Source organism: Thermobia domestica, chromosome 11 (genome assembly GCF_964235325.1).
Source record: "Thermobia domestica chromosome 11, izTheDome1.hap1.1, whole genome shotgun sequence".
Taxonomy (NCBI): domain Eukaryota; kingdom Metazoa; phylum Arthropoda; class Insecta; order Zygentoma; family Lepismatidae; genus Thermobia; species Thermobia domestica.
In genome coordinates, this window is record NC_137464.1 from 256924382 (window position 1) to 256936944 (window position 12563).

The following is a 12563-nucleotide window of genomic DNA, read 5'->3' on the forward strand; positions in this document are numbered from 1 at the left end:
CCTGCTATCACATTTTTGTATGTTGCACTAAATGCAAAATAAATAAATACACAAAATACTATTAACCTGATAACGTGTAATACCACGAGGAACACTAGCAGAAAGTAACGTATTTCTAAGAAAGGTTGCATTATATTATGTAATTCAAAATGATGGAAATACCTATGTATTATATCAGGTAATCTCTCTGAATTAATGACACACATTCGTGCAACTAACTTGTGTTGAGTGATACTGAGTAGTACAAATTAGTGTATCCAATAGGCCAGACGTTGCTGGTGAAGAAACCTGGAGATTTTTCCAATTTTCAAAGGAAGCAAGTTTTGGATTCCCGGTTTGTTTGAAGCAAGTGTACTGCCAAGGTAATTAAAGGAGTTTCAAGGGCAGCAGTATCCCAGGTGATAACAGTGGCAATAGCTCATGGGAGAAGAGAAAGTTTGGAAGGCAATGCAGGCTACGAGAAAGGGCTTGCTGAACACTGAAGAAGGTTAACACAGAAACCGTACAGCTAATGTGAAATAACTGATCTCATCATCTGGAATAACTTGTTCCTACAAACAGTCGGACAAAAGTTGAATCCGTGATTGGATTGCAATTTCTAAACATCTGGTTACTGTTGCCAGGGCGGTAACGCAAAATTGGTGATGCAAAGAATAAAACATGGATAGTCTACGACAGGAAAGGAGTTTTCTACAAATCAGGTTTATGTAAGGTGAACAAACAAAGAGGCGTATGATGTGAAACGCTTTCTGCCCCGTTAAACAAAGTAACCTGTTCTCTGCTGGTGTGGGCCACAATTTCATAATATTCCCTTGGGTCCTTTTATTACTCTCAAAGGATGAATTTCTGTCAATAATTATGAGAACATTTCAGGTGACCAGGAGCATCTTATGGCGGAGATGTTATTCCTTAAGGATGCAGTGTTGCAAGTTGACAATACGCCAATAACTCTACACTTGTTAACAGAAGTAGTTTGATGAACATGAGGATAAACTTCAACACCTTTATCTGGCCTCTTTAACCCCCCGACTTAAACATTACTGAACATACGTGATCAGATTTCCTCCTACATAATCGTTGACGCAACTACGTTTCACTGTACGAAGAATGGGCCACTACTCCTCTAAAAGCGATTCAGGAGTTTAAATGTTCCAATTCACAGTGAATACATGCTGGTTGTCTTACAGCGTACTAAACAGTTACGTTACATTTTGTTAAGATTTTTTTCTATTATTTTGATTACTATCTATCTTCGCTGGTATCTCAATTGTGAGTCCAAGTACAGAAGTAAAAATAGCGTAATACAATGTATTTTAAAAAATATACTTGCAGAGGAAACAATAACATACAAATTCATATATTATGTCCTGAAACTTCAGATAAATAAATAAATAAATATGACATGACTTACTCATGATGTATTTCTAACCTATTATCACTACTGCAAAAAATCTCACTATTCTTATTTTGAAATTCTAGAATACCATGCATCTCAGCTTCATTTCCTCATTACTGGGTATTCGTTTTTTTTATTTATTTATATGAAAATCACACTAATTTTACCTCAACAGATATATAACTTGGATTATACTTTTGATATATCCTCTGACAAAATAAGTCCTTAAAAAAGGAAATAAAAAATATAAATACGTGCAATTATATCCCTCCTGTCATCCGATTTCTATGATATGCATTCAAATACCAAAAGTCATAAGACAGTAGTGTAAATTAATAGTTACACGCACCTTGAGGAAAAAACTCAATTTTTTGTGTTTTCTGTACCGAAATCTATTATTTACAAACTGTTCCCTGTACCCATATTATCTCATTGGTACAGTGGTGGATCTAGTCCGCGGCCGGGAAGGCCTAGGTCCCCAGTTTTTTGAGTAACAAATAATTTAAGCTATTATTTATATATTTTCGAAAGTTTATAGTAAACTCATGAAATACCTATCATAATCTGGATTCTGAGTGTCCCCCTAGTTAGTTTTTAGCTTCTAGATTCGCCACTGCATAGGTAGTATACAAATTATACGGTAAATGATGGAAACAAGCAATTTTTTTCAGACCGACTTATCTTCCTTAGTTGTGTGACCTCAAGAGTCGAAAATGTTCGACTGGTCAAAAAGCACACTGGACAGTGTAGTAATTAATGCACCGGCATGGTAAGCTGGAGACAAGGAGTCCAAGCTGAGTCGAATATTTTTTACTCTTTGAATTTGAGTACATAAATTGTTAAACTGATTCAATCTATCATGTAGTGGGATGAACAAGTGCCACTCTATCGCTTATGACGTAATATTTCTTTGCTCAGATTGAACATCAACCAGTTTAATCATGACACGGAAACGTGAATCGTTGGCATTTGAACAAGACATGATACTGGATGCCAGGCAAATAAGATTCCATTATAAAAAATTCATATAGCAAACTTTCATGTACTGCTTGCGAGGTCAATTTATATTTGACAACATTAATAAAGGAAATGAAATTGGTAAGGGCCGGCTACCATCCCGGCATTTACCTGGTGGAACTAAGGAAAAATTCAGTCAGGATTACTAGTGAATAGATTCGAATCCGGAACTAGTCCAAGCCTAGTCAATAGAATGGACGTTGAATTGTGCAGGCATTTAACAATCTTTGATCTACGGTGTGAAGCGTTCGCCAGAAATCTCACGGAATGTAATATCATTCTCCATGGGTAGCTAGTGGCCAACTGTAAGCGTTAATACTCATGACAAGCAGCGTCTGGCTTCATTATGCATGTTAAGAAACAAGCAACTGTAGCTCAAATCACATCATCATTCAATGCTGCATTACTTCAAGCAGATGCAAAGATTCATTATGGCGAATACTCTGTGAAATCATAGGCCTTAGTCCCTGCAGTATACTGGTAAAGATTTCATACTTGCTCGGCAAGGGCACTGCTTGTGACCCTTGCAATCTTTCATGAACATCAGCTCTCTCCGCTGGGTCTCGAATTCGATTCCCAGTAGGAAAACATTGAAATCTGGATGCATTACGGTGGTTCTAATTCCACTTTAAACTGCAGGTCCGCGTCTCATATAGGCTCGGCGGAACGCTAAACTTTCAACAAATAACAATCTTCCTTAACACTGTGTGCCTTACAAGATACGAAGTTCAAAGATAACCCATACAAATAGGTATTTAGGCGATTTACATTGTAAAATGAACGTTACTGAAAAGCACAATCATTTATATAGTCTAGTAATAAAATTATTAAGAATATTAAACTTCGCGTTTCCACTTAACTCAAAGTTTGTCTATGTGGCATTATTTTTGTTGCCAGGCTGCAGTTACGAATTCTCTTTCCTTTGCTTTCCGTGAAGATTTCATTGTTGACATTTTCAGAAATAAATTGCATGTAGTCAATAATATTGAATTCTTGTTGTATACAGAATAAATTCGGAACCGTGAAGTGAAATATACAATAGTTTATTGTGAAAGAAATTCATATTCAGTTCATATAAAATCATGTGTGTTCGTTAATGTGCTATAATAACTTGTTATGTTTAATATAGACAGTAAGACTGCTTTGAACAGTCTTGGGCGTATTGATATAGTATAGGGTGCCTGAAAATAAATCGACGTTATGGAGGAAAAATAAACATAAATGAATAAGTGAGTAATGATATTAATTATATATATATATATATATATATATATATATATATATATATATATATATATATATATATATATATATATATATATATATATGTGTGTGTGTGTGGTAGAGTATGAATAAATAATAGGACACCCACGTATATATGTGTAAAGTGGTAATGTTTACTACAAGGTATTGATTGTAGTATATAACGATAAATATATTAGCACATTAATTATAACGTTAAAATTTTGTATGGGAATAGTGTGTTACGTAGAATGATGGTTGGCATTTACACTTCGTGGCTTGACATTCAATAGTAAACATACCAGTTAACTGATCAACCGGCCTGACAATACAGATAATAGTCATATAGCATATGGTTCAGGATATTTTCCAGTTAATTGAAGAATAGAATATCCGTTTACCGAATTGATACAGTTTAAAATTACTCGTTCAGTTTACTTTTGCGATACTACTCTGCAACTAAAATATTTTTCCATGTTACCTGATCAAGCTAAGTTCATTACTGTCTGCAGAGGTAACGAAGTGGATAGGATCAATTAATATAGAAAATTTATTACAGTAGCATCTCGTTTTACCGTACCAGAGCGTCCAAACCCCAATACCCATGAATTTTCATTTCTTTATTTCTAGTATATAGTGTTTTGAAATTAGTTGACGCCTCAAGGTTGGCACCCTTGCGGATTGGGAGCTACTAGTAAGATTTGGCAAACAACTTACTAGTATAAAATTTATTTTATTTAAATTTTTTGTTAATTTTGGCAAGTCTGTTAGGATTTCTTCCGCTTTATCGACTTTAGTTTTCCAGACTTTCCTCGGAACTCTTCTTAGTTTCTGAGAGGTCGGATATTTTTTCTTATCTGGAAATTCTAAATTAAAGACCACACCATCCTTCCGGTAGTGCCGGAGTCTCCAAGGCCTCAGCCGACTGGAATTGCTTGTGGGCTTGGAAATATTTATCTTAGGCTACGTATTTAGTGGGCCAAACCTTTTTCGGCATATGAAAGTATATTTGGCTGTGGATTGTTGTATGTCTAAATTCGACCACTTATCCTTGTAGTTTTGGTGTCCTAACTTATTCCTTTGGCGCCGCTTTTTCTCTCTCTTCTCTATCTATCCCTTTATTCACTTCAAGATTCTTTTTAATTTATAACCGCCCCAGTATTGAACTTGATAAATATCAATCATTCAACATATATCATTTGAACATGATTTACCAACTGAGATGCCACGAGACACGATTCGTAGAGATATTCGTTGATGTGGAAGGTTAAAGGAACGTTTGTCTATCATCTTTCTACCCACTGCGATAGTGAGTGATGGTTCAGTACACGACAAAATGTTACTTTTTATCATTAACCGTTCAGAACTCCCACCGGGTATCAGTCATTTTCTACTTTTGTTTCATTGATAATCACAAATGTAAATGATGTTGTTGTTCTGGGCCCAAAAGTAGTGTTAACATTTAGAACTATATGTTTATACATGTTATGTGCTTACGTGCCTACCATGCTAATTAAATGTCTCCCAGTTTAAATAAAATATTTGAGAATACTAATTTTATCATTATGCGCGGGTAATTAGTTGAATTGGTATATGTGCGATATGTCGGATTTCCTTATGTAAAGTGTTGCAACCTACGAATTCAATTTGTCGGGATTATTAATGTAAAAGATAAAATAATTATGGAATATATATATATATATATATATATATATATATATATATATATTGAGATATGAATATGTGTGGAATATAAATATAATATTGAAGTAAAATGTATAATATTGAATTGAGTAGATAAATATGTGTAAAGGGTCTTAGTACCTACCCCGAACGGTTCCTGGTTGCCATAGTTACGAAATATCCGATAAATGTACAATGTAAATGTTAGAAAATACCGCCGCATGTTAGACATTCTCTTCAAACCGTGTAATGTTATTAAGTAACATATGTAACAACTAACATTCTCTGTAATATATTAACTGCATGTAGCATGGGATTTAGGCAGGTCATCGTAATCCTAATGTGTCCTTAAATCAACTCTCAAATTACTAAACTAAAATCATTCCGTAGAACTACATTTCGCTTACCATTCCTCCCATACGAATCTTCTTCAAGACAAACTTTACCAGTGTTTCCACCTTAGGAGTTGTGTTTACAATCCAAGTACGCAAAAAACATGCTTTTTATTGAAAAAACAAAAAAAAACGTGTTTTTTTGGTTTAAACCAGGTTTTTTTTTTTTTTAAAAAAAGAATTTGCTCGATGTATTTATATCATATATGGACAGAAATAAGTTTGTTTCGCCTTGGTGTTATTATACATCAACCGAGTTGTGCTGAAAAGGGTCACATAAGCTTAAAGCGGAATCCAAACCGCTTCTCGGTTTACATCCGAGAGAAATTGTCCTCCATTTGAACTCGAAAGCAGAACTAATTAGCCACAAATGCGATACATCTGCCGACTCACTCACGAAGACTTCTGATAAATATACGTTGTACTGATCTTTACATATTTGTTAATATAATTGTGAAGAGAATTTCAGGACAAAAAAATAAACAGGTGCTCAAATGAAACCATTATACATAATTACACATGAACAATTTTAAAATACTGCAGAGTACAGAAGAAGTTATTTAATCCAAGTTAGTTCACTACGATTTTTACAGTCTAAGTTAAAGAAATACAACAATTTAATTTGCATATCAGTAAGAAAAGTGAATAAAGATACGAATTATTTCAATCCACTTTGGTTCTGACCCATTTATACATAAATAGATATCAAAGATACTTCTGATTTCAATAAATGCCTCTCGGGTTTGTATGATCCTCCCCCTCCCAAAGAAAGAAAAAAAAAAGTACAGCATTTCGGGTAGTTTTATCAACAGTAAACATTATTAAAACGAAACAATATTTAGAATTTTTCTTTGATTGCAACTGCATAACAATAATAACATAAACTATAAAAAATCACAAAAGAAACATTCATAAACTTATAAAAATAAGTTGCTTTTGTAGTATCATCTCTTTGAGTACTGAATGGGGAATTTAGGTCTGAATATAATACGAATAATATACGGGAGTGAAACGTGATAACTCACAAATGTGTGTTCATCAAGATTTTACGAACACTTTTCGTTTTTTGGTTTAAACCAGTTGGTTCTTGGTTTAAACAAGCCAACCCTGTTTACAATAAAAACAAAAGTCCTTTTGAACTTGGAAAATTCTCTTTCATACATATATACAGTACAAGTCTAACGATAAATGTGTGTAATTAGTAGAAGAAAGCGATATTCATTGAAGAGATAGCAAATGTGATAGTAAGCTAATGATGGAATAAGTAACATAGTCATCGTGATACGAGTGATGAGACTTTGCTTTCTTAACCCCCGAAATGGGAGAAGTGTATTGATGAATACTTTTATAAACCGAATATGTGTTGATTATCATTAACGTATATACATCCTAATGTGTGAATATAAGAAATGCAAAAAGTGAAACGTGTGGACACCAGAAAGGGTGCTTCGACAATATGCATATTATTATAGCTACTGTGAAAGTACGAGAAAGGACTCGTTTAAAATTACTTTAAAGATTTTCATATATGAGATAAAGACTCATTGCTAAACCCTCATTTTAAGATTATTTTTCTTTCCATTCATCATTTTGTATATTAAACTTATTTACGAATCTATATATTTTTTACCAAAAGTTAAATAAAATATTTTTTTTCTTTCTTTTAAGCTGTCAATTAATAAATATATATATAAATATGTGTATATACTATTACATTACTAGTATTCAACTTTATGTATAAATTGATACGTTAATATGTACACTTATTGCATGTTTATAAAATTCTGTGTCTTAATTTCTCAGTAAATGTAATAAATGTTCACCGAATTGTAGTTAGATGGTTTCTCTTTAAACTATTATTACCCATGTTAATACGCTGTCGTGTATGTATGTGAATGTGTGTGAATGAATGGTAAATTTAGTTTTAAGCGGTAGCATTTAATATTGATTTACTGTGATAATATTCATAATAAGTGTATAATAGCATGTTATATGTATTAGTGTATGACGGAGGTCATGAAAGATAACCGACTCTAGAGTAATTTAAATCGGCTCTACGAGAAAAGCCAAAATAAAAGGATGAGCCAGAGTAACGACAGTCTCTGCAGAAATCTCAAAACATCTATTTGTGGAAAATATACACTTTGACCCTTTTTTCTTTTTCTTTCCTTGGCTGATTCAGATGTGTGTTCGATCTCCATTATAGAAGTTCAAATACTGGATACAGATTATTCAACATTTCGAAACAATAGACAAACAATTAAATTAAAACTTCTCGTCATCTGGGCTGAGTTAGGGCAACTCCCACTTGTGCAGTTGCCTGGATCCAGGTCAGGATAGTATGAAGGAATATGTGTCTTTACGAGATCACTTCAGAATTGATCCTCGAGTAATAACTTTCAAATATGAATCACCTTTTTAATAAGTATTCAGGTTCCTTTACCACATTTCCATAATTATCCAGTAATCCTTTATGTCCAGTTAATTCTTCCTTTCTCCTTTTCTTCTTCCTCTTTTCCTCCTTTTCTTTCTCACTCTTTCTTATAAAACTGAAGAGGGGTCGTGACTGAGAGTTGTCGCTACAGACACGGTTATTAAATTGGTTTGGTGTTTCTCTTCGGAAGTCCGATGTGAATTAGTTAATCATAAAACATAAATATGAAGCAAGAATTCATTACTTCATTGTAAATTTCATATTTTGACTAAATTATTAAATTACAAGATTACAATTCAAGCTAGCGACTTCCCCATTCACGACAATTGTCTTTACACAAAGCATAGCATGTTTGTCAAAAATGACTAACAGGTACGGTGCCTGCAATATACCACCACAGGTAAGTATATGCTGCACTACAAGACCCACCACAACACCTCCAAGACTTGAGTGTTTGGTTTCTTAAAATATGAAAAGCAACACTTAGGCCCTTAAGCGCTGAGTCGTCAGTGTGCAGAGCCTATCTATAATTAAAAGAAGCTCAATAGAATAAATTCAACACACTCTGCAATAATTATCTACAAGGTTTCATAAACTGTCAATTATCTATTATTATGCTAGGTATTATTTTTTTAGTTTCGAGGTCCTTATTTCCATTAACAAAAACGCTACCATATTTGGATCCTGAATCTTCTTAATTTCTTCGATAGCTTTTTCACCACCGTCCTTGTAATACTCGGCCACTTCTTCTGCGTATTGTATCCACACACAGTTGGCACATCCTGACATACAGCAGTTCGTAGGTGCCTCAGGAGGACCTTCAGATTTTGACGCTTCGTCACTGCTTTCGCCTTCCGCATCAGAAGCTCCACTGCTGTCTCTACTCATGTTTTTATCTTTACTTCCATTCGAACTTCCACCAGAGCTTGTCTGACGATTCACTTGAGCAGTATGAAGGCATCTGCGGCTCATTACGTAACGAGGGAAAAGCTTCAATCCCTGTCCTGTTATAATGGACATCTTATGAACCTGAAACATACAAAATAACTAAAATAATAATAGTCGATTATTTAGGAAACACATCTACCAGAACCTAAGATATAAAGTGTAAGATGGAAAAACTTAAATTAAATATTTATGAAATGAGAATATATATATATATACACACAGGGTGTTAATGAACTATACCGACAAACTGTAAGAGGTGATTCCTCACACATCAAAATAAGAGAAAAAGTTCATATGGACCTATGGCGAAAAGTGCATAGTTTCAGAGCTAGGGCTATCCAAAATCGTTCAAAAGCCAAATTTCAAGAAGTTCTATTTCGAATTCCAGGAACTGTGGATGCTGGTACCGTAAAGGAAGCCACGCATACACAATCCAAAAGTGCATATTTCGTCAATTTTCAATAAGTGTACAGGGCATTCTCTACAGGGTGTCAGGGTGTAATGCTCACATATGCTCTCAATAGAGTTTTCAGATATACCCTGATTTCAAGGAGGGCCCAAAGTAGGCAGGAGATAAGCCTTCAGAACTATGGATATCCAATGCTTCGGAGGAAGTCGGAAGTCTTAGGAACCGGCAGCTTCATGTCTTTTTGTGTTCTGAATAACGTGAGATGTGATGTATTTCGTGACGATATATTTCACGTTTTCTTCACTTATCAGCATGAAAGAAAACATTGCAGAATGCGTTCTACTGAGTACGAGAAACCATGCTGCTGACGATCCTTAACACTTTCGACATCGTGCCAAAGGATTTCATGTTCACTGCTATCAAGTCTTATCGTTTGCCTACTTCGGACCAATCATAAAGTCGTAACATATCTCAAAATTTGGTTGATGGCATGTCTGGGAATTTCACCCTGTATGGAATATTCTGCACACCCATTGAACATTAATGAAATATGCATTTTTGGATTGCGTATACGTGACTTCCTTTACGCTGATAAGGACCACCATCCCCAGTTTTTAGAATTCGAAATAGGACCTCTTGAAATTTGGCTTTTTCCCCATCTTGGACAGCCCTAGCTCTGAAACTATGTACTTTCCGCTATAGGTCCATATGAACTTTTTCTCTTATTTTGATGTAAGGAATCACCTCTTACAGTTTATTGGTATATTTCATATATATATATATATATATATATATATATATATATATATATATATATATATATATATATATATATATATGAAAGTAACTATATTTGTAACTTAATAACTATTGAACCACCCGACCAATCTCGATCAAATTTTCAATATAGATGAGATTCGGACCTGGGAGTGATGTTATAATTTCACTTTGACGGTACAACATAGAGAAGGGGGAGGAGGAGACATATTAAAACGATCGTAAATGAACGATATTAGTGTCGAATTCATAGTTTTCGGGGTCACTGAGATCAACAGTGACACTTCCGATGCCGTTTAAATCGAAATTCAGTCCCCATTGCCCTTTATATCCAAAATGAAAAGTATTTTCCCATGCGAAGAACGGGTATTCTGCTAGTAATAAAATAAAATCTTTCAGTTTTACTTCTACTAATATGCTCGCTAAACGAGACAGACGACGAATAAAAATGTACATGACATTTTAATCCACTAATCAGTAATAGCCAACCTTTCTAGGACCGACAGCTACTTGTCGTTCCAGGAATCACTAGCGGTCTACTTATCTCTCCAGTAGCGTGACAGAGAAAATCACAGAAACAAGAATAATGATCGACACAGACCACCGCGGGCCACCTCTCACGACTTCCTGGTCGACGCGTTGGCGACCCCTGCTTTATATCAAGTAATATCCTGTATTTAAATGTTCATTTGCACACTTTTCTGTCTAAAAATAGGCAGACGAATCTTTGGTTTCCTAAGTTCTGGGGAAATATGGTGTCCACAAATGAGATGAGAGAAAAATAAAGCCAAACTCTATGGTAGAATCGAATTTCAGAGTCAAAACGTGCGATTCGCTTAGTATCGTGCCCAGTCTCCAGCATACTATCTCAGTACGTTAACAACAACTAACACATACTAAAATTGACATCGTTGCTGCTGGAATTTATCAAATATATACTACGTAATTAGTACTGCGATGATGAAAGTCTAGATGATCGCCGTAATGCCTTTCAATGGTCTTATACGAAAACATGTATACTGGTGTGATTCGAAAGTTTTAAGACAGTTGGCAACATTGCTCAGGAGGAGTAGATATAATCGCCCGTTACATGGAAGCGATGGCTTGGTGTGTCCTTGAGACATGTTGAAACATGCACCGAGATATCTTTATTCAGTACGGCGTAGCAACCAGTTGAGTGCGGGCGTGTGTCTGTGTCTTGGCGGATTTTTAAGTGCACAAAATGGATGAAAAATTGGAACAACGCGTTTGTGTAAAATTTTGTTTTAAAACTGGGAAATCTGCTTCGGAGACTTACGAACTCTTAAAAACAGCTTTTGGAGACAAATGTCTGATGCGGTAAAACGTGTTTATCTGCTTTCACAGATTCAAAGATGGCCACGAGTCAGTAGAGGATGACCCCTGGTCTGGTCGCCCTTCAACATAAAAAACTAACGAAAACATTGCGAAAGTTGGCAATTTAGTGCGCTCGAACCGTAGACTTACAATTAGGGAGATGGCTGAAGACCTGAATTTAAGTTTCTGTGCGGTTCAGTCAATTTTAACTGATGATTTGAACATGCGTCACGTGTCCGCGAAATTCATTCCAAAAGTGTTGTCACACGAGCAGAAACAACACAGACTTGAAGTGTCCCAAGAACTGTTTAATCGAGCCGAAATGGACTCAGATTTCTTGAATAGGGTAATAACAGGTGGTGAATCATGGGTTTATAGGTATGACCCAGAAACAAAGACCTAATCTTCTTAGTGGAAGAGCCCAGATTCACCAAGACCAAAGAAAGCGCAACGAAGTCGGTCGAATGTGAAAATGTTTGTGTTTTTTTTTTTTTTATTCTAAAGGTATCGTGCATCATGAATTTGCCCCTAGGGGGCAGACAGTCAACCAGAAACACTACAAAAGTGTCCTTCAGCGTCTGCGCGAAAATGTGCGCCGGAAAAGGCCTGCCCTCTGGAAAGAAAAGAATTGGATTCTCCACCACGACAATGCATCAGCGCATTGTGGATTCTCGATCCAGCAATTTTTGGCCAAATTCAACATTCCTGTGCTTCCTCAACCCCCGTATTTCCCAGATTTGGCCCCGGCCGACTTCTACCTCTTTTCTAGATTAAAATTGTTATTGAAAGGGAAGAGATTTGACTCAATTGAGGACATTCAAGCAAATGCGGAGAGAGTGCTTCACACCATCTCTCCGCACACCATCTCTCCGCATCACGGAAAATAATTTTCAGGAATGCTTCCAGAAGTGGAAAAATCGTTGGAATCGG

At 35.4% G+C, this 12563-nt stretch overlaps 2 protein-coding genes across 2 annotated transcripts in view; one reads left to right on the forward strand and one right to left on the reverse strand.

The window, feature by feature from the left end:
• Positions 1-7736: 7736 nt before the first annotated feature.
• Positions 7737-9184, reverse strand: LOC145664967 (uncharacterized). The gene has a single exon (XM_081732120.1). It carries the CDS (start codon positions 9182-9184, stop codon positions 8789-8791), a length of 396 nt encoding a protein of 131 aa, XP_081588246.1. The 3' UTR covers positions 7737-8788.
• The window catches only part of LOC145664966 (coiled-coil domain-containing protein 137-like), a gene marked incomplete in the record, with an annotated part of 31376 nt that continues 27879 nt past the window's right edge, over positions 9067-12563 (forward strand). Inside the window, 1 exon segment of the mRNA XM_081732119.1 lies at positions 9067-9194.

What these genes read in the sequence shown, in the direction of transcription:
- LOC145664967 (XM_081732120.1), bottom strand. Translation starts at nt 9,184, where the DNA reads ATGTCCATTATAACAGGACAGGGATTGAAGCTTTTCCCTCGTTACGTA.